We start from the raw sequence: 24,536 nt of genomic DNA on the forward strand, positions 1-24,536 counted from the left end.
GAAAAGGGGGGGGCTAAAAGGGACCCCTTTAAAAAAAAAAAAAAAAAAAAAAAAAAAAAAAAAAAAAAAAGTCTTAAGACTGGTATCCTAAGTTTGCAGTTCTTAAATCAAGAAATGATAATGCTTTTGGCCTTTTCTAACTGCTATCCCATGTTTTTGTCTCTGAGTATCTTTTTCTTTGATAAGACCTTCTACCATGTAAAATAATACAGACATCTATCTTAGATTCTTATTTTGATAGGCTCACTGCCAACATTTAATAGTTGAGTATGACCATGAGATGGCTTTTATTTTTTCTTAAATAAGCATGGATTCAACTACTGATATGATCACATAGTAGTTATAATTTATTCTACAGGTGATTATAAAGGAAATCAATAGAGTTTGGCACAAATTTGGTTCTCTCGTAATCCTGCAAAGAAGACAAATCCTGCTTAGTCTTGACAGAATACTCTATTTAAATAACAAAGATCCCTTTGCTTTTCTGTTTCAGGATTTCTGTACTGAGGGGACTAGGAGGGATGGGTCAGCTGAACAGGTGTGTGTTTGTGTGTGCACATGCGTGAGAAAGCACACAAATCATTGGAAGAATATGACAACCACTAGTTCTGGAATCAAGGTAGACCAGTTTTCAGAAGTTTTCTTTGAAGCAACCTAGAGCATTCCATCCAATGGTGAGGGCCTATGCTTTCTGAACTCAATGTACTCATTTATAGGTCATGAGATCATGCGTGCTCTTCAGCTTTTTAAAATTACCATTAAATTACATTCTTATTAATTCTATATAGCTTTTATAGAATTCCCTTCCTTTTATTGCCTTTTATTTCCCTCATTCTTATTGTTTAGCAAAACGCATGATTTTATCTCAAAGAACTAGTGTTTTTTTCCATTTTCTCTTCTTTATAGTTTCTTTTACTTCTTTGCTCATTTTATTTGGTTTCTTTCAATGATTTCTAACTTTATTGAATGAATAGTATAATTTTCTCTTTTGAAGAAAAAGATAAAGTACTTAAAGCAGGAATCCATCTTACCACATTTCGACTCTGGTTTTCTAGTTTTAGGTTTATTAAAGTTTTATTTGTCTGAATCTTATTTAATTGATTATTTACTTGATTTTGTTATAAATTGAAATAATGGTTCATGTATTTAAATGTTTCCAATAAGAAACCAAATAAACATCTAAACTCTTAACAGAACAATCACTATAAGGAAAATAAGAGTGGTGACCTAAAATCCACATCCATTTACATTAAGTTCTGCAATTCCTTCTCTGATGCATGTTTATACCACTCTATCCATTCCACTCCCCTCTTGCTTCCAGCTGTCAGGGAACACCATGGGTGGGGGCACAGTCTGTAGCCAAACTCTCTAATCTCTTTCAGCCTTGCTGTTGACCAGTAGGCCAGTATTACACACTACTAAGTCCAATTTCCAAAGAGCTTAGATTCACTAAGATCTACAGTGAGTGCCTGTTTTGGCACATACAGCTAGACTGTCTTGATGTTTAGTAGGTTCTTATAGCATCAGGCCCACTTGATCTGGCCTATCCCACTTCTCACTGATCCTTTTGCCATATTATTCTCATCCCAACTACCACCTTCAGAAAAGCTCTGTATAGAGCAGAGATCATGCTCAAGATGACTTCAAGCCTCTATGGAAGGAAAATGCTTTCATAACTGTGATGATCCCAATGTTTTTATCACTCTAAAATTCACAGCTACCAAAGCTACAGTAATAAAAAAAATGGGGCTCAGAGCAATTAGGTCAAGAATATAAAGCCTCCTCAATGGAATTAGAGTGCCTTGAAAACTAGTCCCAAGGGAACTCCTTGGCCCATTCTTCCATGTGAGGGCAGGGTGAGAAGATGACACCTATAAACCAGAAAGCAGACCCTCACCAGACCATAAACCTGCTGGCATTTCTACTGTGGTCGTCCTAGCCTCCAGAACCATGAGAAACCAAAACTGTTGTTTATAAGCCACCTGGTTTGTAGTGTCTTGTTATAGCAGCCCAAACAAAGTTCTCTGCAAATTTGTCTTGCCTTCTAAACTTCCTGTATAGGCTTCTTGCAGGTATTCTCATGTTCAGCTCAACAAGATACACCCCAAACAAAGGGGGAATCATTTACATTTGTGAACACAAACTACCACTGAAGTGCTTACTTGGCATTCTTCCCGTTTTCCAAGGCAGCGGTGTCAAGACGTAGCCATCTTTGTAAGCAATAATGGTTAGGCTGAGTCCTAATTTGTAGGGTACTTTTATCAATACTGCGCCATTGTTTTTAGTTACTGTAGAATTTGTCTTCGTGTAGTTGACAAATACCTCAACAACTGCTTGACTCAGGTACTGGCGACTGATGATGTCATTCACCTGGACTTTCAACATAAATACAGACACTGGAAGAGAAAAAGTCAGAAATGATGTCAAGTTCAAACCTAGAATATATGGTTTTAGGCATTAAAATGTCTTTCAACACATGTGGAGAACAATATAAAACTTTTAAATTCAGAAATATGTTGATAAATAGACAAAGTTAAAAACATTCCAACAAATTCTTTATTCCTCCTAAAACAAAATAAAATTCTACATTTACTATAGATAAGGCATAGAATTATTACTCTAATTTTCTTCTATCAATCAACTGAAAAGGAAGAAAGGAGAGCAGTGAATTGCTCTTCAGGAAAACACATTTTTATTTTGCCTGCATCAACCTGTAGAGATTCAACACTCATTAAACACACTAGTTCATGGCTCTTTGCTTTGTTTTTTTCTGTTGTCTAGAAAATATGGTGCTTTTCAGTTCCACCTACACAAAATACCAGTCAGAAACCTTTCTCCAAAATATAAAAACATTACTTCTTAACTATATATAAGGTGCCATACTAATATGAATTAAAGAAAATGAGAATGAAAGCCAGCTTCTACTTAAACTTCTGGTCTTAGTCTGCAAGTGACCTTGGCAAGGTGTTCACTGGTCTTATAACTATTTCTTTCTCATTGCCATTTAATGAAGACTGATATAATAAAAGGCTATGCATGCATATGTATTATTTCAATGCATACACATCAGGCCCAGTACTGAAAACACATGTTGTCCAATCTAATTCAACAAACCTGAAAGATATCACCCAAGGTTAAGGCAAGGAAAATTGCACAGCTAGCACATCCCTCGGACACCATATACCACACTACTTGTTCTCACGTTACCCTAATACAGCGTGACCCTCCATCACTCTCATATTCCACCTAACTGATGCTGAAACATAAATACACATTTGCTGTCTCTGAGCCTCTTTTCCTCATCCATGAACCGGGTTTGTCTCTTACCCCAGCAAAAGTATTTTTAAAAGAAGAAAACCCTTGGCAGAAAGCCTGAAAGTCTCATCAAAGTAACTAAAAAGACATGAGTAATTCTTTTTCCTTCACGTAGAAAGTTATAAAGAATTACCTGCTCATACTGAAATAGGATGCACTGACTTCTACAGGGTCACTAATGAAGCAAGCCACACTGACAGTGAGAAGCACTGCATAGCCACAGCATCCCCCTTCCCTGTTCTCTCTTGATTAAATGTGTGGTTTTCAACCAGCAATGCAATTGTCTCTGTGATCTACCTACTCTTCTCTATTGTTTGTTCAGCATTCTTTGAACGTGTTATTTTCTCTGTCACTTAATTATAATTATTATATCTTGCCCACATAATCTTCTTTTCAATATGTCACATTTGGTTTAAAAATGGTTCGATATCAAATGATTTCAACTGCACCCTTAGAAAACATATAATTTAAGTGCTGAGAGAAGCAAAATTAAAATACATATTGATGAGCTAAGCCTTGAGATTACTGGTTATAACTTATCACATGATTACCAGAAGTCTTGTTAAGTACTGAGAATCATTAAAATTCAGTGAATATTAAATAAGCATAAAGAAATGTTCTTTAAAAGCTAATAGAGGGATTGGAGATGTGGTTCAGGGATAGGTTAAGGGCACTTGCTATTCTTCCAGAGGACCCAGGTTCAGTTCCCAGCACCTACATGGTGGCTCTGTCATCCTCTTGGAACCTTCTTGAGCACTTCACACATACCAGAAAACAATATTGGCAAACAGATCACTTGTTCAAATAAAAATAAATCATTTTTAAAAGCTATCAGAGGGCTGGAGAGATGGTTCAGGGGTTAAAATATGTACTGCCCTTCTAATGTGCCCTTCCCAGCAACAAAATTAGGCAGGTCACAATTGCCTATAGTTCCAGTGCCATGGGATCGGATAACCTCAACACCTGCATACACATGACATACACTCACACAGACACACATGTAAACATAAATAAAAACAAATCTTTTCTTAAAAAGCTATCAGAACCAACACTACACTGTGACTTTGTTATTCTACAGTGGTGGGTCCCTCAAATTCTGGAAAAAGATTTTTAAAATACTTCTAACTATATGTTTGGGTGATACCAGCATCTTTACGTGGGATGGGTGAAAAAATTTCAAGCCTACTTCTTTCAAACAGAATCTGGCACGATCTCATTGTGTTGTTAGCAATATGTAGGTTACAACTGTGCAATGAAGAAACTACCAAAGGTCCAGGTTTCTCTGGTATAAAAAGTAGCCTACTTTTTTCCCAGCATGTTGCAAGCAACTGCAACAATTTCATTTAATACCCCACAACTTCTTTACAGAAACAGAATGCTAAAAGGGAAGCTTTTTAAAAAAGATCAGTAAAAAATTTAATGAAATAAATTCAAATTACTTTGTAATACACACCCTCAATGAAAACTAGGAAGCAATGAAGAACATCAAAACACAGTTTTAAAAAAGTTTGTTCTAAGCCAGACATGGTGGCACATGCCTTTAATTCCAGCATTTGGGAGGTAGTGGCAGGTGAATCTCTGTGAGTTTGAGGCAGTCTTCTCTACAAGGTGAGTTCCAGGCCAGCCAGGGTTACATAATGAGACCCTGTCTCAAAAAACAAACAAAACACACACATACAAACACATACACACACACACACACACACACACACACACACGAGAGAGAGAGAGAGAGAGAGAGAGAGAGAGGCAGGTTTGTTCCAAAAAATTGTAAATGTCTATGTCCATGAATACACTCAATGAATACTCGGCTCACCATCTGAGAAGGTGTTGTAGATACAAATATTAACAGAGCCTCAAGTATGTTCAGCCAAAGGGGAAACAACGTGGCAGGGGAAGAGAGGAGGACTACAGAATTACTGATGATAATGGAATAAAAGGTAATGATCAAACAGACAAAAGTGCCTTGCTCTAACAATGTTCTAATAAAATCATGTAGAAGTTGTTTTGGACTTGTAGGCTAACAATTCCTGTAAGTATCCAAGATATACATTGAATAGCTAATTTGGAATCAGTTCACACTAGGATTTTGAACAGGGATAATTTTGACATTTTGCATTCAGAGATCCTAAAGTCCTGTCAGGCATTCTTGGGTTTTCTCCAGGATCTGACCTTTGGTCCCTTCCTATGGAGAATTCATGGTAAGAACTCCAAAGATGAAAAATTTCTACTTTTGATCCAAGTCAGGCTTTGATGGAGGCATTGAGAAGCCTTGTTTGCTTTCTACATGCCACTTTCACATAAAATACTCAGTTACAGAGAAATACTAATTTATAGTTGGTTATATACTAGCTTAATCTTGAAATAGAAAACACCTGATTCTAAATCTAAATGTCTGGGTATTTATAACTTTTAGGAGACATATAGCAGTCATAGTCTCATGAAAGAGGGTATCTGTTCCCAACTCAAGGCCAGCACCCAGAACCCTCTTACATCTGGCCTCTGCCTTCTTGTGCAGTCTATTTATTTCCTTCTAATTCTGCTCTTTCAACAGGTCGGGCAAGCCACAACCTGCATAACAACTCTGACCCACTGCTTGATTTTGTAAATAAAACTTTTCTTGGAACACAGTCAAGCCTATTCATTTATGAATTGACTATGGCCACTTTTGCTACAGTGGTAAGGCTGGCATTATGTCAGTGGCATATGGCCTACAAAGACCAGCATAATTACTATCCAGAACGTAACAGGAAGTTTGTAGAGTTCTGCTCTATGTTGCCACACTGGTCACTACTCACGACTAACCCACATTTCTGTTATCATATATTTATCTATTTACTTCTTCTATCTCAAATACATACCTTTTTCTTTAAGCTATGCCTATGAAAATCTTACTTCACTTTAGATCAAACACCCCCTTTTCAATATATTTGCCCCATCCAGTCTAGATGGGTTCTCCTCTTCCTCTTCATGGTGCATGGTATCTGCTGCTGTGTTTTACTTTTCTGTGTATTTGACCTCTCTCTCCATAGGCCAAGCATCTTGGTAGTCAACAGTATTTTGCAAACAGCCTTATGTTTTTGTAGGGCTGATAAATGTTGGCATGTGGACAGGCGCTAATTGGAAAAGGGAGGAGGAGGGGAGGGGAGGGGTAGGAGAGGAGAAGAAAAGGAAGAATGGAGGAAAGGATGTGGAGTAAGTAAGGAAGAGGATGGAGACCAGAAGTGATCAACCTCCTGGGAAAAGACTGGTAACTAGGATTTTAACGGGGGCACCTGAAACTGCAGTTCGTGTTCTGACTCAATACTAAGTACAAAGTTTTCGGCTAATCACATAGTTTCCAGTGAAAAATACATCACTACAATACCAATAAATATCAAGATTCCTTTTGTTTTTTTCAGGAGAACACTTAGCCTGGAAATCTTTACTATACAATGCACAGTTGCAGAGTTTCCTAAATATAAGAAAATAAATCACAGAAAAAACTTTAAACCTTTTATTATCACTATTACAAACATGTACCAACAAAGTCTCTCTCCAGAATGTGAGTACAATTTCTCTAACTGGAACAAGAGTGGAAAGCTTAGAAAGGAGCTAAGGACAGCAAAAGTGCTTAAGAGAAAGGACCTTATAATTAGGCATTCTGTAAGACAGAGGGAAGAAGGCTTAAACTGCCTAATCTTTACAGCATTTCAAATATGAACACACAAACCATTTCTTTTAAAAGCACAAAATGGCACTGAAAAAAAAACACTCATTAAAACAGAAAAGTTACCTTTTCACTGCTTAAGCCCCAGAATTGGGTCAAACAGTCTCATTGGCTATGGAGTTGGAAGGGAGGGAGGGAGGGAGGGAGAAAGAAAGAAAGAAAGAAAGAAAGAGAGAGGGGAGAGGAGGGAGGGAAGGGGAGAGGAGGGAGGGAGGGAAGGAGGGAAGGAGAGTCCTGAGTATCTTGGAAAGCAATTCATTTGCAATTAACTACAATCTAATATTTATTAGAAAGAAAAGGTCAAATTACAAAATTAAAGAGATAGGATCCAAGGACATGATCCTCAAAAGTAAAAGATGTTATGGAACAAACAAAATACTTGTTGTTCCCACTAGGACTGAAAGCTTGACGTGTGATTCACCAAAGCTAATGAAATAGACCACATACAAAGAGTCTTTATAATTCAAGAATGAGCAGCTCAACAGGGAGCAAATGAGAGCTCAGAGCCATTAGTATTTGGACTCCTTCTTGCCTACCCACAGAGACCTTTTCCTCAATGGAAATTCATCGATTTGATCCAAGCTCTAAAACATACTGGCCCAAGTTCACTCCCAACTATTTATCATTCTGATTTTTTTGTCATGCTGTTTCATACTGCCTTCATATCACAATATCACTCTCTCCCTCACAAATGCATCCAACACAGGTTTATTAAGTAGTGTCTTTGAAGGCACGAGGTATAGAGAACCTACAGCCCACTGAGAAAAAGTTCAAGATTCCATTCTTTATTTTTTTTAATGTGTATGAATCTATTGCCTGCATGTATGTGAGTGCACCCGTGTCATGCAATGCCTCAGAGGTCAGAAGAGGGCTTCAGATTCCCCTGGAGCTGGAGTTAAGGATTGTTCATAGCTGCCACGTGGGTACTAGAAATCAAACCCAGGTCCTCCGCAAGAGCAGTCCATGCTCTTAATTGCTGAGCCATCTCTCCAGCCCCCAAGATCCCATTCTTAATTTCAGCATTTGAAAAGCATTTTTCATGGAAGTACTGGGCATCCAGCTCAGTCAGGTGAGCAGAGGGCTCCTTTGTAGAAGCCAAATGAAAAGAGAGGTTTTTTTTAAGCCAAAAAACTTTATTGTTTCATTTTCTATTGCTAGGCACATCCCCAAGTCTGATGAAAGCATGTTCAAATCCAGCATTCATCAGAAGTCTGCTTACTCAGGGCAGTGTTGAGGTCTGGAAGACTCTTTCATAGGTACAACAGTCTATATCTTCTTTTTTTAAAAAATTGTTTTTATTGAATTTTGGTGTATTGCATACAGAACATTTTAATCAGTCTTAATCATCTTTATGCCCTCGTCCCCACTGGCATCCTCCCATAGCCCCCCTCACTGGAATTCATACATTCTGTCATTTGTGTTTAGGCCTACTGTCACGTCAGTGTCCCCAGACAATCCTCGGTGCAAGTTCATCTACTGAGGTCTACTCAGCTTATCTAGAGTCCCTTACTTTAGGAAAAGACAGGGAGGAGGTACACGACCATATGGAAATAGGTCCTACAAGCTCCTGGGACCCTGCTCACATCAATCTACAGCAATGGTGTCAGCATACACAAGTCCCATGCAAACTCAAGCAGACAAAAATCCAGCATAGAACCGGGGAAATGGACGGCAGACTCCAGTCTTCACTGAAGAAATACTGGCAACTGGGAAGTGAGTTTTGAAGGCATGTGAAGAAAAATGAATCATATAGCCCCTGCAACTTGAGAATTCTATCACCCCTGGGCTTCCTTAAAACTCAGCTCTGACATCATCCTGCCCTGAGGCATTCTCCAGAGTAGAAAGGACTGCTGGGGGCAGTGGTTTTTTCTCTTCCTCTGCATGAATAGAGCTTGATCAAAACTGAGTGATCACCTAAGACTAGGGTTGTATTTGTCATCAATAAAAGTGATAATTTTTTCTCAAGTTAACTCAGCAGTAACTTCAAAAGAATGAGAAAAGAACAATGAAGAATAAGTGAAGGATCTACAAAAAATAGAAATAAGTGAACTAAGCAAACAGTGTCTCTAGTTTTAGTAAAGAAAAATAGGAATACTGATTCACCCAGCAAGTGTATGCTGAAGTCATTAAGGACGCCCTTGTCTGATGGCAACTCCCACTGCATCTTGTCTCTAGGTCTAGTCCCTCTTCTTTTTTTTAACTTAAAAAAAAATTATTGAGAATTTCATATATGCATATAAAGTGTTTTGATCAAATGCACGCCCACTCCCTCCCCTCCAACTCCTCCCATCTCTCCCCATCACTTTTTCCTGGACAACTTCATGTACTCTTTTTTTTTTTTTTTTTTAATGGGGCTTTGCTACTCTAATAGTCCCCCTCTGAAGAGGTAACCCTAAAATCGTTTAGGGGTTAGATAAGAGCTCCCAAATAGTTTTGACGTTTTTTGGCCTTTGGAACAGAGTATGTTGCCAAGAGGCCCAAGAACATTTTGAGTTTTAGCCAAGAAACTGGCTACATTTCTTTGGAGTCTTTTTACCCTGACTGCCTAGCCAATTCCTACCTCCTATTCTTATCACACCATCCTCTGAAGATACCCAAATTGCCAATAGGGAATCGAGATGCAGACCAGGCTTCTCTTGGTCCGCAATACTGTAGTGCCTACCTGTAGCTAAAGAAGACAACCAACTATTGTTTTAAAATGATGGCAAAATTTGTTTTCTCCCCCTATGTAGAAGCCTTTGTGAAGGAGCTCACACTGATTCTAGCCACTCCAAGAGCTATCAAAGTGCCTGAAAACAAATTCTGAGTCCATCACTCTTGAGTCCAACTTTGGCAGAGAAAAGAAAAATGAGGAGGAACCCAATGGAGAGATGCTTTTGAAAGCTCCCATCAATAAATTCCAAAGGGCTCTGATATGAACATTTGAAATTTGCCCTGTTTTGACTTTTTTCTAGTTCCCTTTCTAGAACTTGTAATGATAACTACTCTTGCCTTTACTTCTCCTTCATATCTCCTAGGCACCAGTAAAGGACTTTCTTTTCTCCCTACAGTTAAGAGTTATGCAATTTGGGAGTCTTTTAGATAGACCCACAGAAGGGGTACCCCAATTGCCTCACCCCGCATCCCTAGTCCCTCTTCTTTATCCTCACTCATCCTGACTCACTGAAGGCTCCTTACACTTTTTGAACATGCCAGGCATGTTCATACCTCCCAGATATTCAAATGGCTTATAGCCTTGACTCCTTAAAAGCTTCATCATTTCTCATAACTCCTGTTCTCCTAACCATTTGCCTTGTGTTGCAGAAGTCCTAAGACCACCTTCAAGTTTGATGGTTCACCAAAATGACTTTCAGATTATACCCAAAGCTAAGGTTTATTACAACAGAAGATAATGATGGATAAAATAAGAGGGAAAATACACCCATTGTGCAGTCCACACCTGTGCACAGGGCTCTGAGTCTTACCCTTTCTGGGGCTATCTCCAACTGTGAGCTGCAGGGATACATGTAAAGTGTCCGTGCCCATAAAGTCTAGAGCCCAAGGCTGTACTAGGGATCAGTCACATGGACACACTCCTATTATATAATGAATCATGGTAACAAAACACAGAAGCCCTGCATAACTACCTACTGTACATCAAGAACTTGAAGGATGATCCTGGGAGTCTTGGTAAACTGGAATAATAGGACCCATTTTCCATACACATAAAACATCATCAAAAATCAATAACAAATGAACATTTCGGGGGCCACCGTCCACAAGTTGAGCACAAGCAATCATGGCTACAGATGCTGACACAAACAATAAGCAACTAAATTTGTTGTCTTAACACCCCTTTCCAAACTCTCGTTTATTTTTTCTGTAATGTTTTCTTTCTTTTGTGTATGTGCGCAAATGTACATGTTCATGTGTGGACATTGGTATGTACATATAGAGGTCAGAAATCAATGTTGGGGGTCTTCCTCTAACAGTGTCCACCATTTTATTTTTTATGTGTATGAGTGTATTGCTTGCATGCATGTAAGTGCACCTGTGTCATGCAATGACCGAGGAGGTCAGAAGAGGGCCCTGAATCCTCTGAAACTACAGTTATAGAAGGGTCCTCTGGAAGAGCAGTCAGTGCTCTTAACCACTGGGCCATCTCTCCAGCCCCCCTCCATCTTATTTTTTAGGCAGGGTGTCTCACACTGAACCTGGACCTTACCGTTTCAGCTAGACCAGCTGACCAGAGAACGCTGGGGATCCTCCTGTCACAGGATCCCCAGCACTACAACTGCAGGCACACAGCACCATGCCTGGATTTTTATGTGGGTGCTGGAGAACCCAACTCAGGTTTTTATGCTTCTGCAGCATGTACCCAACTGAGCCATGTCCCCAGCCTCTAATCTTTTCTACCCTACCTCCTTAGCATGCATATACTTTACTTATCATGTTCATTTTCTGTCTCCTAAAATAGAATGCTAGCTTTATGAGTTTGGAGACTTTTTCATTTTATGTATTGCTATATCCTCAAATACTAATAATTATTTTAATGAAGCACTAAATTAATAAATGGGTTTCTTATTCTGGCACCATAAAATAGGACCACTCAGAAACACTTAGTAATTGTAGAGAAAGATACAGAGAGGGATAAGACTTAAATAGAAGGTGGAGTAACAAGAGAATGCCTTTGTTAATTTTTGTACTTTAAGTAGTGTTCCAATCCTTTGATCCTTGACCATTTCTTCTTTCAGCAACCTCTTCAGAGGAGATGCTGATTTTTCTCACTGTGGAAAAAGGACATCAAAACACAAAGAAAGAACAACCATTGATGCTTCTCCTTGGGAAATAAGTATGAAGTTTATATTCTGCCAATTGTTTATTTCACAACTTTAAACAATTCATCAGAAAAATACTAGAACCAAAATGGAAGCTAGTGATAAAAATGAGAATAAGTAATACAGGTTGCAGGAGGAGCTATAAGGTAAAAAAGCATAATTCAAGAAACATTTTAAGAACTATTGAATCTATATTTACTCCAAAATCTATTTCACGTAAATTTGAGTTTCTTTATAAATTGCTACTTGAAAAAGTCATCCATATGAAGTTGGGAGGCAGATATGACAGGGTCCCTGGGGGAATTGGAGTGGAGACTAAGGTATAGATGTGATCAGGTCAGGATATGATATATATATATATATATATATAATGAAATTTTCAAAGAATAAATAAAACAAATTCAAGGGTTCAAAATTTCAAGGGCTGGAAATGCAGCTGAGTGGTAGAGCACACAGCACAAACCAGCCCGCAATTCAGCTGTCAGCACTGAAAAAGAACTTATAGAAACAGAATCTTATGGCACAAAACTGTTGTGGTATGAATGTGAAATTTCTCCCAGAAGCTCATATGTTAGAAAATGTGGTCCCTAGCTGGTGGCACTATTTGAGGAGGCTATGGCAACCTCTTGGGTTGGGGTCTGCCTGGTGAAGTGGGGTCAGCGGGGGATAGCCTTTAAGGACCATAGCCCAGCTTCTGTCTGGATCTCTGTGACCTGTCCACAAAGGTGTGAAAGCCTACTGCCACACCTTCCCTGCTGTGATGAATTCTAATCTCAACTGTGAGTCAAAATAAAGCCTTCTTCCCTTAAGCTACTTCTGTCAGGTACTTTGTCACAATGATGAAGTAGGTGAGTTTTTCTGAGGCTGGAGAGATGGCTTAGAATTTATGAGCACTGGCTGCTCTTGTGGAGGGCCTGGGTTCCATTCCCAGTACCCATGTAGCAACTAACAACCATCTGGAACTCCAGTTCCAAGGGATCCAATGCTTTATTCTGGCCTCTATGAGCACACACAGGTACACTTACATACATGCAGGCAGAACAAACATAAAATAAAAATAACTCTTTAAAAAAAATCAGCTTCTGTGTTTCATTTAGCACAAGCCCTTGACAGCCAAGTTGTATGTATCAACATTTCTTTTGTTTTTACTGTTCAGAAGTATTTCACTGTGATGATCATTCACTTATTGTAAAATATGTTTACATATCTGGTGTTTTTTAATATGAATAAATCTGCTTTGAACATTTGTGAATTTAAAAAGTCATCTATGAGGAATCTTTGAATAGCACTAATGTGTTTGCTAGGTGTTTCAAATATATTGATGGGAATGCATGATGTGGAGAAAACAAAAATGTCTTCCAGGAATCCACAATTCCTCAATGTTCCCTCTCAGGAATATAACACTGGAAATCTGGTTAGATTCATTAGCTACTGTGCAATGTCCCCCTGAGAACTGATTAAGTGTTACTTGAGTTAAATACAGAGTACTCTAGCTTTCTTTGCAATTTAATGATGCAACGTCCTGAAGTATTCCCAATTTGGTTTAACTGATGGACAAAGACTAGAGTGGGCTATATCATTTCCAGGGCAAAGGGAAAATTAAACAATTGCTATCCATGTAATCAAGGTTCTGAAAAGGATTTTGCATCTAAAATTGAAAATAAAAATCACCTCTCAATAAATTTCCCTTAAAGTTTCTAAAAAGAATGCACTATCCTCGAACAGCAAATAATTGTAAAATGCCATTACTATTTTGAGTTGCACAACTCTAAGCTAAGGAACCTGGAGTGAGACAGGACTGGTTTCTGGAGTTCATGTTTACCCATTTCAGCAGAAGGAGCTGTAAGGTGGTACCATCTGCTCCCTCTGGGAAGGCCAGGGACTTCCACCTCCAGTCAAAAGAGGTACTGTCCAAAGGTTCACAACTATTCCTCAGTCCTTTCTATCCTGCAAAGAAAGCTTCTTTACCAATAATGTAGAACACACTCAAATTTCAATCATATTGAATGTGTCAAAAACATTAAAGTTAAAAAGATATTGCTCTCAGGATCAAAGGATATAACATTTACAGAATACATTAGCACAGTGCCTTGAATCTAAGTGCTTCTTTTGAAACTCCCTAGTTTAATGGTTTTACATCTTAATGCTGAAAAGGAAGAAGGGTATGACCAACTTTTTCTCTCAGAAGACACACAAAGGCTCGGCAATTGAATACTAAAAGTGAATCTCATGACAAAAAGACAGTAAATACATCCTGTGCAGTGCCTAAAACAAAAACCCCAAAAGCTGAGACCCAAGGCTGTGACTCCCAAATGATGCCCCAAAATCACCAAATGATAAAACTCACCAGGTGCCAGAAGAAGGTGTTTGGTCTAGGTAAGCACAACCACACTAACATCCATTGGGCACCACAAACTAAGAGTTTACAATCTCAATGTTGGATCCTCTTAGACTCTAGTTCTGTGAGGCTGACTTTTCACTGACTGCTCTAACAGCAAACACTATTCAAATGAACTGTGAGCAGGAAATGAGAGCCGCTGTACTCCATCTTATTGCAAGGTATGTAAAGTTGTACAGTGCCTAACAGACACACTTATCTCATTTTGTAATTAGCAAATATGTATTTTTTTCAGCTGACACCTATTATTTAAAGTTAAGTTGTATTGCCACAAAAAGAAACTACTAAAGCATTACATGAGCTTAGAAGAAAGTTTGGGAGCCTCTGTGTATCTGTGCCATCTTTATGTTCCACACTCATTAAGCACCTACTACATGCAAGATGTGTACTAGCCACTGAAAAAGAGACAAAGAAATAGCTGTCTTCAAACATGTACAACTGTTGGCTGGAAAGAATAATATGGCGAGAAGTATAGACAAAATGTTTCAGAATCCAAGATCTGCATAACTAAAGTATTTTAACAACATTAAAGCAAAAACCCAGTTATCTACAACTCTTAGCATACATCTTTCTTTAAAAGTGCCTGTTCATGTCACTGTCTTATTGAAAACATTTTAGAAATATGCCTTTTTATGAAAAACTTTTAGTATTGAAAATACATGTCTGCTTATTTTCTGAATACAAGATTGCTTGAATAAATGAAATGTTGGGCAAGAATCTTACAAAGTCTGTGAGGCTGTGGAGATAGCTCAGTCAGTAAAGTACTTGCTATGCAATCATGAGGACCTGAATTGATCCCCAACATCCATGTAAGAAAAGCTAGGAGTGGTAGTGCACACCCATAGTGCCTGGGCAGGCAAAGATAAGGGGATATGCAAAGCCCAATGGTCAGCCTAGCCTAATTGGTGAGCTCAAAGTTTAGTAAGAGACCCTGTCTCAAAAAATAAGGTGGAGACCAATTAAGAAAGAGACCTAACATCAACCTCTGGACTCTGCATGCAAGCACATGCACACACATGAAAGTATAACACCACACAAAGAATATCAATCTGTGTAACATGTTACTCTTGTTAACTTTGGCAAAATACTTAAGCCTCTGGGTCTAAAAAGCAGTTCTCAGTTCTGGGTAAATATCAAACTCACCTGAAGAGATTTTGCTTGTATTCCTTGGCCCCACTCCAGTTCAAACTTATCAGAATCCCTGCAGATGTAGGCCAGGGGCTCATATCTTCAAAAGGTCACAGAAGATGTTAAGGCACAAGCAAGTCTGGGAACTACTGGTCGTGATGACAACAGGTATATTGACAGCACAGGATCTGACTTACAAGCCACCTTCTTATGGTTCATGTCTAACTGCTCTTTTCATAGAACAATAAAAAATTGAATTGCTTATCTTTGATTTTGTAGATATTCTGTCAGTTGGCCATGGCTCCTGTTCATTTGCTTTTGTGTCTCCGTGATAAACAGCACAACCAAAAGCAACTTGGGGAGAAAAGGGTTTAGTTTCATTCTACAATTCCAGTTCATAATCCATCATTGAGGGAAGTCAAAGTCGGAGTTCAAAGTAGAAGCAGAGGCAAGAACCACGGAAAAGCTGCCTACTTGCTCACACTCCCTGGCTCACACTCACCAGCATTTTTTATTTATTTATTTTTTTTTTTGAGACATGATCTAAAGCTTGCTATGTAGACCATTCCAGGCTAGCCTCCATCACAGCAATCTGCCTGACTCCGCCCTCTGAGTGCTGGGATTAAAGGCATGGGTCACCACAAGGTTCAGTCAGCTTTCTAATACAACCCAGGACCACCTGTCAAGGGGTGGCACTAGCCAAGTGGGCTGGGCCCTGCAACACTCATCAACAGTCAAGAAAATGCCCCATAGACAGGACTACAGGCAATCTGATTGAGGCAATTCTGCAATTGAGACTCTCTCAGATAACTGGGCTGTGTGGGAAGTTGACAGCTAATGCTGACCAGGAGAGCTTCTCTGCTGGGTACTCCCACAGGAATAAGCTCTTGCGAGCAGCATAGACACAGGATGCCAAGAAATGGGCTAGCTGCCCTTGGAGGCTGCTAAGCCACTGGCAGTCGTTGCCAGGCTGTCGCTTGGGGGCAGAGAGGGTCTAATCACTGATTCTTACCATTTTCTGGCCACTTATTTCTGTGTCCTTCTTATATTAAAAATGCTTGATTTTCTATACTTTTTGACTCAATACTTTTAATTCTTTTAAATGTTTCTATTCTATATAGAAAATTTGGAAAATATAGAAAAATCAGAAGGAAAATGAAAATGTTTCCTAACTGTATTTCTCAAAGGTAAGTTGGTTTCTATCCAGTACTTTTTAAAACATACTGACACCGTTCTAAAAAATTCAGATTACATTGTATATGTGTGTGTGCATGTGCTTGTGTAAGCATGGGACAGATATGGAAGAAACTCTGTGAACTGTTCACATTAACTATTTCAACAACCTCAAGAGACTCAGGATCTAACTCATATTTCAGAGGGAAAAAAGAAAATTAATCAATAAGTATAATTATGCTGTTTTTAAGATCGTATTATAAACACAAGTCCACGGTGCTTAATAGTCTTCAAAATTGGCACTGTATTATTAAAGAAAATTCTATGGGTTGTTCTTTAAATATCCCATTTCAGTATGATTAGTAATGTCTAATTTTCCAAATTCACAAAAAAATGCTTTTATTAAAATCTGAGTACCTACATCTTTGTCTGAACCTTCAATTACTTCCTGGGGCAGAAATAATAGGTCAAAGGTATGGATCTTCAAAGCTGCTTGATACGAATTGCTAAAATGCTTTCCAGAATGGAAACCAATTTATACTGTGAACAGAAGAGTATTCCTATTTTATCTTATTATATTCAATGTATCAATGTAATTGCTCCTCTCTCCCCAGGGAGCTAACATAAAAGAGAATGTTCAATAAAGCTTTGAAGTCATTCTATTTTCTGGTAACTTACCTTTCAATCCCAACATTGTTGTTTGCTCTTTTTGCACAACAGCCCCTTCATGGGTTGAGAGAAACCTTACCAAGAAAATTAAATACACAAACAATAGACTAAGAGCAACAAGAGCCTCACTGATGTTCTTTTGTTGTTCTGCAATTCCATTTGTGGGTTCATATGTTTTATTCAAAGTGAAATAAACTGAAAACGACTTAATAAAACCCGTTTTCCCGTTTAGAAAAGACTCCCCTGTTCCAGCTCCAGGCAAGGTACGTTTAAATCAATGAAGGGCAAATAGATCTCACTTCAAAACTGCCAGGCACATGCTTCAGCGTGTCTTTCAGGAGTGGTTTGAAACTTCCTGGCAGCATTTAAGAGACCCCTGTGCTAGGAGAGTGATCAGGTCTAAACAGAATGAGTCCACGCATTTTCTTCAGGGCTCCGTGAACACCTTAGTAAAATGTAGGGTTTTCCTGTACGTTGACATCTGAAAGTACTGGTTGACCAAAAAAAAAAAAGAAAAAGAAGAGAAAAGAAAAAGAACCAAGAGAACAGCCTACTCAAGTCTTAGCCAGCATGAACTCCTAGCATGAACAGGATGTGGGATATGGATGTGCAGATATTGCCAAGCCCGGAAATGTTAAGCAACATAATCAGTCATTAATTCATTTTTTCAGTGAAAAGTATTAAATTCAAAGACCTTGAAAGATAAAGCAGACATGGCACAATTCATACCCAGTATGCACTTTGCATGAAAGGAAATTCCACAGATAGCACTTAGGTGTTTTCAAAACATAGGATACCAATTAAATTCACCTCAGTAAATCTTATTGGATACCAACCAGCCATAGCGAAGGTGCCAAGTCCACTGTGAGCACTGTGTCACACCAGTGTCTGTTTATTCAATATACTCTTTGTCAGTAACTATATTGAATTTTATGCATGCTTTTATATGTTACAGTTCTCAATTTCAAACCCAAAGCAGTTCAAGGTCTAGGGAGAAGAACACACAGCATGGTATAGCATGGACAAAGAACTATCAGAAAAGGGAACGTGAATTCTACTGTAGGCTATGGGATGCTTTAAGAAAGAACTGGTAGAGACTGGTGAATTCTACGGTGGACTATGGGATGCTTTAAGAAAGAACTGGTTGAGATTGAAGTTGAAAGAGTTCAGAAATGTTAAAATCTAGAGCTGACACATGAGGAAGGTCACCAAGGGTTTTTGCAAAGGAAACAGATGCAGTGTTAAGTGAACAAAGGAATGACGGTCAGTCTAGCAACAAAGAAAAATATCTGGGAACAATGGTAGACAACGGGATTTCATTCCACTGCCCAGGAAAGGAAGGTCCAGCAGCTCATGGCAAGACATTTAGAGTCTAAAAAGGCCTCTCTGGGAGCAATTTATAAAACCAAGTTGCATACTGAGAAACTGGAGTTAGCTACTGAAGGAGTTTAGGGCCAAATAAAGCAAAGTCAAAAATAGAGCAAAAGCAGTGGTGGGGGTCTGAAGCAAAAGCAAGCTGGCAACTAATGCAGAACTGAGGTTTTAAATGTGCAGAGATTTTTGTGCTTTGAAGATATATTTATTTATATGACAATTCTTTATTAAGCAATAAGAGTTAAGGTGATAGGCTGTCACTAACAGTCAGCAAAACAGAACAAAATAACATTAGTACTGACTCTGTGAACTAGAGAGTCTAGCCGAGTCCACAGACAAATCGATAGGCCATTTTGTCTGAGTGCAGAAAGTGCTTCAGAGAGGCAAATGCTATGGAAATGCTCAACCAGGAAACACCACATTGGGGTCCACAACGAATCCTCATAGAAGGAAAGCTGTAGCCATGCAGTTGCTCTTCACTTTAACAAGCAGAGGCAAGGTGGGCCAAGATGGTAGGATCCAGATCAACAGAGGGCCAGACCTGCTGACAGGAACCCTGAACAGGGCATGGACCAAAGGGAGGAGCTGAGCACTTACCCCTATTATGGGAGACTTATAAAAAGCTGTTGATGTCTATGAAGCTAAACAACCTCAATAAAATACATTTGCATAAACTAATTAATAAAATTGTAATATAAATGCTAATACTCATTGAAAAATATTACAGCAAATTATGATAAATGATCCACATTTGTGAGTGTCCAAAGCACTTGATTTGCCTTTATTACTTTCATTAGGCAAAGAATTTAATTATGCATTTAAACATCCTTCAATTGATCTGGGATGAAATGGATACAAACCAGTCTAATTCAACTAAGAAGTTTTCCTTAGTCCATACACATTGGCTGAGCAAGAAACACTCACACTGGGATGGACAATAACATTCCTGTCTGCTAAGTGACAGTGTTCTAGGCAACTCACATAGTAGGTCACCTTAAGTCTCACAAACAGTTCAATTACTATTATTTCTGATTTTAAAATGACCAAGGAGATCCAAAGAAAATAACTTGTTCAACATTTCATGGCTATGAAATACAGAAGACAGTGTTGCTTAAAAAGCATATCATTCTTATTCAAGTAGTAATGCTTAATGCATCAAATGATGTAATATTAGTTAACAGAAAGATTATAGAATATTATCTGCACTTAAGCATAATCCTTTCCCCTAACTCAGGCCATGCCCAATGCTGTACAGGGGCAAATTTATCCAGAACCAGGCATACTGCGTTTTTTTTTCTACCCCCAAATCTGAATAGTAGTTGCTGTCAAGAAGATATATAAAAGCCAAATTTATGAAGCAGTCAACTCTAAAAACAAATCATGCTGCATAAAATAATTCTCACACTACTAAGACAGATTGTTCTGTAACCATGGTAATAGGTAGGCGCAAGTACAAGCTTCAAACATTAATTGCCATTCTAGCTCTATGAGTTTAGAACCACAGAACTCCTCTGAAAGTTGGTTAACAAATAAATGACAATTCAGTAAGCACACTAAAGCAACCAACCAGAGACCAACACCTAAGTATCATTATATCAGGCATGGAGCCCTCTGATGACCTGCCTCTCAATACCACACTACCCAACCTGGGAAGACAGCTTCTCCTGCTCACATCATACTTCTACCCCCTGACTTTCCTCCAGTACAGAACTCAATGCTCTCCCAAAGCCCACCGTGAAGTCTGCTTCCTAATTTACAAGAAAGATAGCTGGGCTCAGCATCACTTTCCACATCAGTAAATAAGCAAATTCAGAGGTCTTATTTGTTTTTCAGGTATTAAATGATGGTCGCTTCCTTTAACAGACATCACACTACCTCAGGTCTTAGTAGAGACTGCACACAGCATTTCCTTCATTAATAAATAATTTTACTAACATTCTCCCAAGCTGAGTACTGCATTCTTCACATCCTGCTAAGTCTGACATGAAATTGTTTGCCTCTCAGAAAATGTTCATTGTGAATGCTCCTTAAGCAATTACTTCATAAATAATTTAAAATAGAATATATATTTAAATAAAAATCATGACATACAAGATAGAAAAAATAATAAGGAGGATGGATACTTTTAAACTTTCTAATATTTCTCAAAGCTCAATGAGAATTAGAAAGACAATATATAAAAGCTTTGAAGAAGTTTAAGGATTTAAAGCATTTCATCTTGTTCCTGCCTCATGCCTTACACAAAAGTAAATTCTGGAAGGGTTAAAGACTTAAGTATCAAGGGCTGGAGAGATGACTCAGCGTGTAAGAGCACTGACTACTCTTGTAGATGACCCAGGTTCGATTCCCAGCACCCATATGGCAGCTAATAACCGTCCATAACTCCAGTTCCAGGGGTTCCAACACCGTCTTCTGACCTCCATGGGCATTGCACAACACGGCTTCCCTTACACACATGCAGCCAGTACACTCATACACATAAAACAAGAAGAATAAATAAAATACTTTTTTAAAGACAAGTATAAACAGAAAACCTTGTAGGATTATATGTAGGGTTGGGTTTGGGGGGTTATTACATGAGATTATGTAATGAATCTCTAAGCTAGATAATGAGCATGATGTGACTCAAGAAAATTGGAAAAAAAAAAAAAAAAAGAAACAGCCACAAAAGACTCTAAAAATCGGTGTTAGAAGACTGATCAGACACTGGAAAAAACAATACTCAAAACATGGAAACCACAAAAGATTACTATTCCAGAGAACGATGAAGCCAATTATAAAGAAAATTTACCCAGGAAGGAAAAATGCACAACACATGCAAAAAGACAAAAAGAAAAGAAGAACAGCAAAGGATGAAAATGAAAGAACACTGGGCAGTCACAACAACTACTACATGCAGACAGTAGAGTGGCTTTAGTATTGTTACTGCTGTTATCATGTTGGCTTACATAAGGCCATTCACAGGCTCTACAAGCCACTTTTGAGAGCTATGTAGACAGCCCTAGAAACACACACACAAAAATGTACATGCCACATAGTCACTGATTCCATTTCTTTGTATGAACTCCTAGGAATGGCTTATGCACATCTACAAGGTGACACCTGTCTCCTACTGTTCTTCTCTCTCAGCTCCTTCTTTCCCTTTACCTCCCTGGTCCCCTTCCATTTTCCTGGCTCCTGCAGTTATATCAGGATATATACTCACATATAAAGATTTAGTGCTAAGATCCACAAATGAGGGAGAACATATATCATTTGTTTTTCTGAGTTTGTCTTATTTCACTTAGTATAACAGTTTCTAGTTCCATCCATTTACCTTCAAATTTCTTGATCTCATCTTTCTTTACCACTGAGTAGAACTCTATTGTGTAAATGTACCACATTTTCATTAGCCAGCCTCCCCAACAATGCTGGAGAGATGGCACAGCAGTTAAGAGCACAAACTGCTCTTGAAAAGGGCCCCAAGTTGGGTTCCCAGGACCTATGTCAGGGACTCAGTACCACCTGTAACTCCAGCTCCAGGTGTTCCAATGCTCTCTTCTGGCCTCCATTATATACCCACACATAGATATATATGTACACATAATTTTAAAATAAATCTTTTTTAAAAGCCAGAGATTCTGTTCATAGTAAATGCTCACCTGTATTTACAGTTATGAACTTGAGTGAGGCCCACTTCCTACACTAGACAGTTTTCCATCTTAATAGTTCAGTATATCATATTTAATCTTTAATTATTGACCCTTACAGACTTTAAGAAATCACCACTTCTGGAATATTTTTTATAATTCTTTCCCTGAAGGCAAAGCCTGAGAAACTAACACAAAACTGAGCGTGAATCTTTCATTTAGCAGTTCCTTAGATTAGACACAACTTCCTTACTGGACTTGCTACACCTGTCAATCAACCCCACCTATTCAGTCAAGAAGCAAATGTTTATCTGCCCACCAAATCGTTCAAAAAGGTATGATACTGCCTTCTGCTATCTGCCAGGCTCTAGGAAGTACACAGCAAAAAAAAAAAACGAAAAAAAAAAAAAAAAACACCAAAGACCACTGTCACATGACTGAGTCCTTTTTTTTATTGTATCCAAAATAAACTAAAAATAATTCCTAAATAATGTCTCTTGTTTTTGTTCCACCACCTTTCTAAACTCACAGTGGATTTATTCCTTTATTTGGAAACCCAATCATAAATAATTTTTAATGAACTTCTGATGAATTCTATTTGGCCTTTATAATCCATGATTTCCTCTTGCTTCCTATTTATAGACAAAGAATGAATGGCAAGTAATTTCTGAAAACATTTAATATGCAATTCCTCATTTTAAGGAAAGTGCCTTAGCATGTTGTTTTACTTGTGGATATTGTAAACATTTAAATTGCTTTAAAATTATGTGGATGCACCTACCATATAAATTTGAGAACTGAATCAGCCTTGGATTTCACAGAACACAGACTTCTTGATCTAATCAATACAGGAATCAATCAGCTGCCTCCATTAAGATGCTAATACCTTCTGTGCTGTGGAGGACTGACTGCAATACTAGAGAGAAACATAATTTACTACTCCTTTGAGGTTAAGAATTCAAGGGGAAAAAAGATTTCATTTGCTCTGTAGCAGAATTCCTCTCTAAAGAGGAAGGTCCAAGACACACCATTTTAATAGACAAATGAAACTACCTCACAATGCCAAGACCAGAGGAACAAGGAGAGCTTAAAACAGTCTTGTTTTCTTATAAAGGCGCTCTGTCTTTTCACTAAGTTTTCCAAAGAACCAGAGGCAGCTTTAATTGGCTTATTTGTATGCTGAGAATACTGCAGTTCAAGTTAAGATTTTTCTGGACAAGAAAAAAAAAGAATAAAAACTACTGTTTGATTCAGTCTTTCTAAAAAGCCAATTCATTCTTTCAGCAAAACAAAGAGAATCAATACAGTACTGAAAAACTGAAGCTCACAGATGCATTTTTCAGTATACTTTCCTTGCTTGCTTTAGGTAATCTTTCAAAAACAATACTGCTTCTAAGTTGTTTTAAAAAGAAAAACAGTAATCTTATTCTTTTAAGTTCCTTAACATTTCTTAACAGAAACATACATTCACTTTTAGAATGGATAAATAAAACCACAAAAACAAATCTAGCTTCACTGAGTAGAAAATTATAAGACAGGAATGTTACCTTTTCTGTCTGTTTATTCAACCTTTCCTAACAGAGTATCATAGAATACAAATCAGTAATATAATGATCATACTTTTGCAATAATATTATGCATGACAGGCATGGTGGCCTATGCTAATCCCAGCATTTGAGAGGCTGACACAGGAGTGAGTGCTGTCACATGTTCAAGGCCAGCCTGAGGTATAGATTGAGCTCTCTTAAAAAAAAAAAAAAAAAAAAAAAAAAAAAAAAAAGGAAGGAAGACAATAGCTGATGAGTCTCTTTTGAGTTCTGTTTTATACATATATCAGCTCTACTTCAATTCTGCCTGGTAACTGTCATTATCTCCATCTCAAAGAAGCTTATTAAAGTTGCCTAAAAACATACCTTAATGGGTGTAGACCTGATTTTGAACTCCTTATGTCTTAGCACCAAAGTGCCTAATATTACCACCAAATCACACAACCCTAAAATGATTTCTTGGCTAGGTCTACCAAACACAGAAGCCTGCATGAGTATGCAGAGCCCAAGACTGGCCCTGGCCTTAGCTGAGGCCAGTCACCCCTCACACCCCAACCCAGGGCCCTCATATCTGCATCTTACTCTTCTCCTGCTGAATCTTCTTACAAGCCTCAAATTCACCCATTTCTTTCCTGCCCAACTTTACAGCCCTAAAGTGGTTCATAGATAGCCACCCAACATTATATAAAATGCTAAAACAGAAGCAAACAGTCCTCATTTTTTATAGTTTCTCTCTCTCTCTCTCTCTCTCTCTCTCACACACACACACACACACAC

At 38.3% G+C, this 24,536-nt stretch overlaps 1 protein-coding gene across 1 annotated transcript in view; it reads right to left on the minus strand.

The window, feature by feature from the left end:
* Fam171b (family with sequence similarity 171 member B) overlaps nt 1-24,536 on the minus strand; it is a 67,263-nt gene that overhangs the window by 24,464 nt on the left and 18,263 nt on the right. Inside the window, exon 2 of the mRNA XM_008826768.3 lies at nt 2,163-2,396. Within this exon, the coding sequence (XP_008824990.1) occupies nt 2,163-2,396 (234 nt within the window). The remainder of the gene's footprint in view (nt 1-2,162; nt 2,397-24,536) is intronic.

The sequence above is a fragment of the Nannospalax galili genome, unplaced genomic scaffold, assembly GCF_000622305.1.
Source record: "Nannospalax galili isolate Female #2095 unplaced genomic scaffold, S.galili_v1.0 scaffold790, whole genome shotgun sequence".
Classification (NCBI taxonomy): Eukaryota; Metazoa; Chordata; class Mammalia; order Rodentia; family Spalacidae; genus Nannospalax; species Nannospalax galili.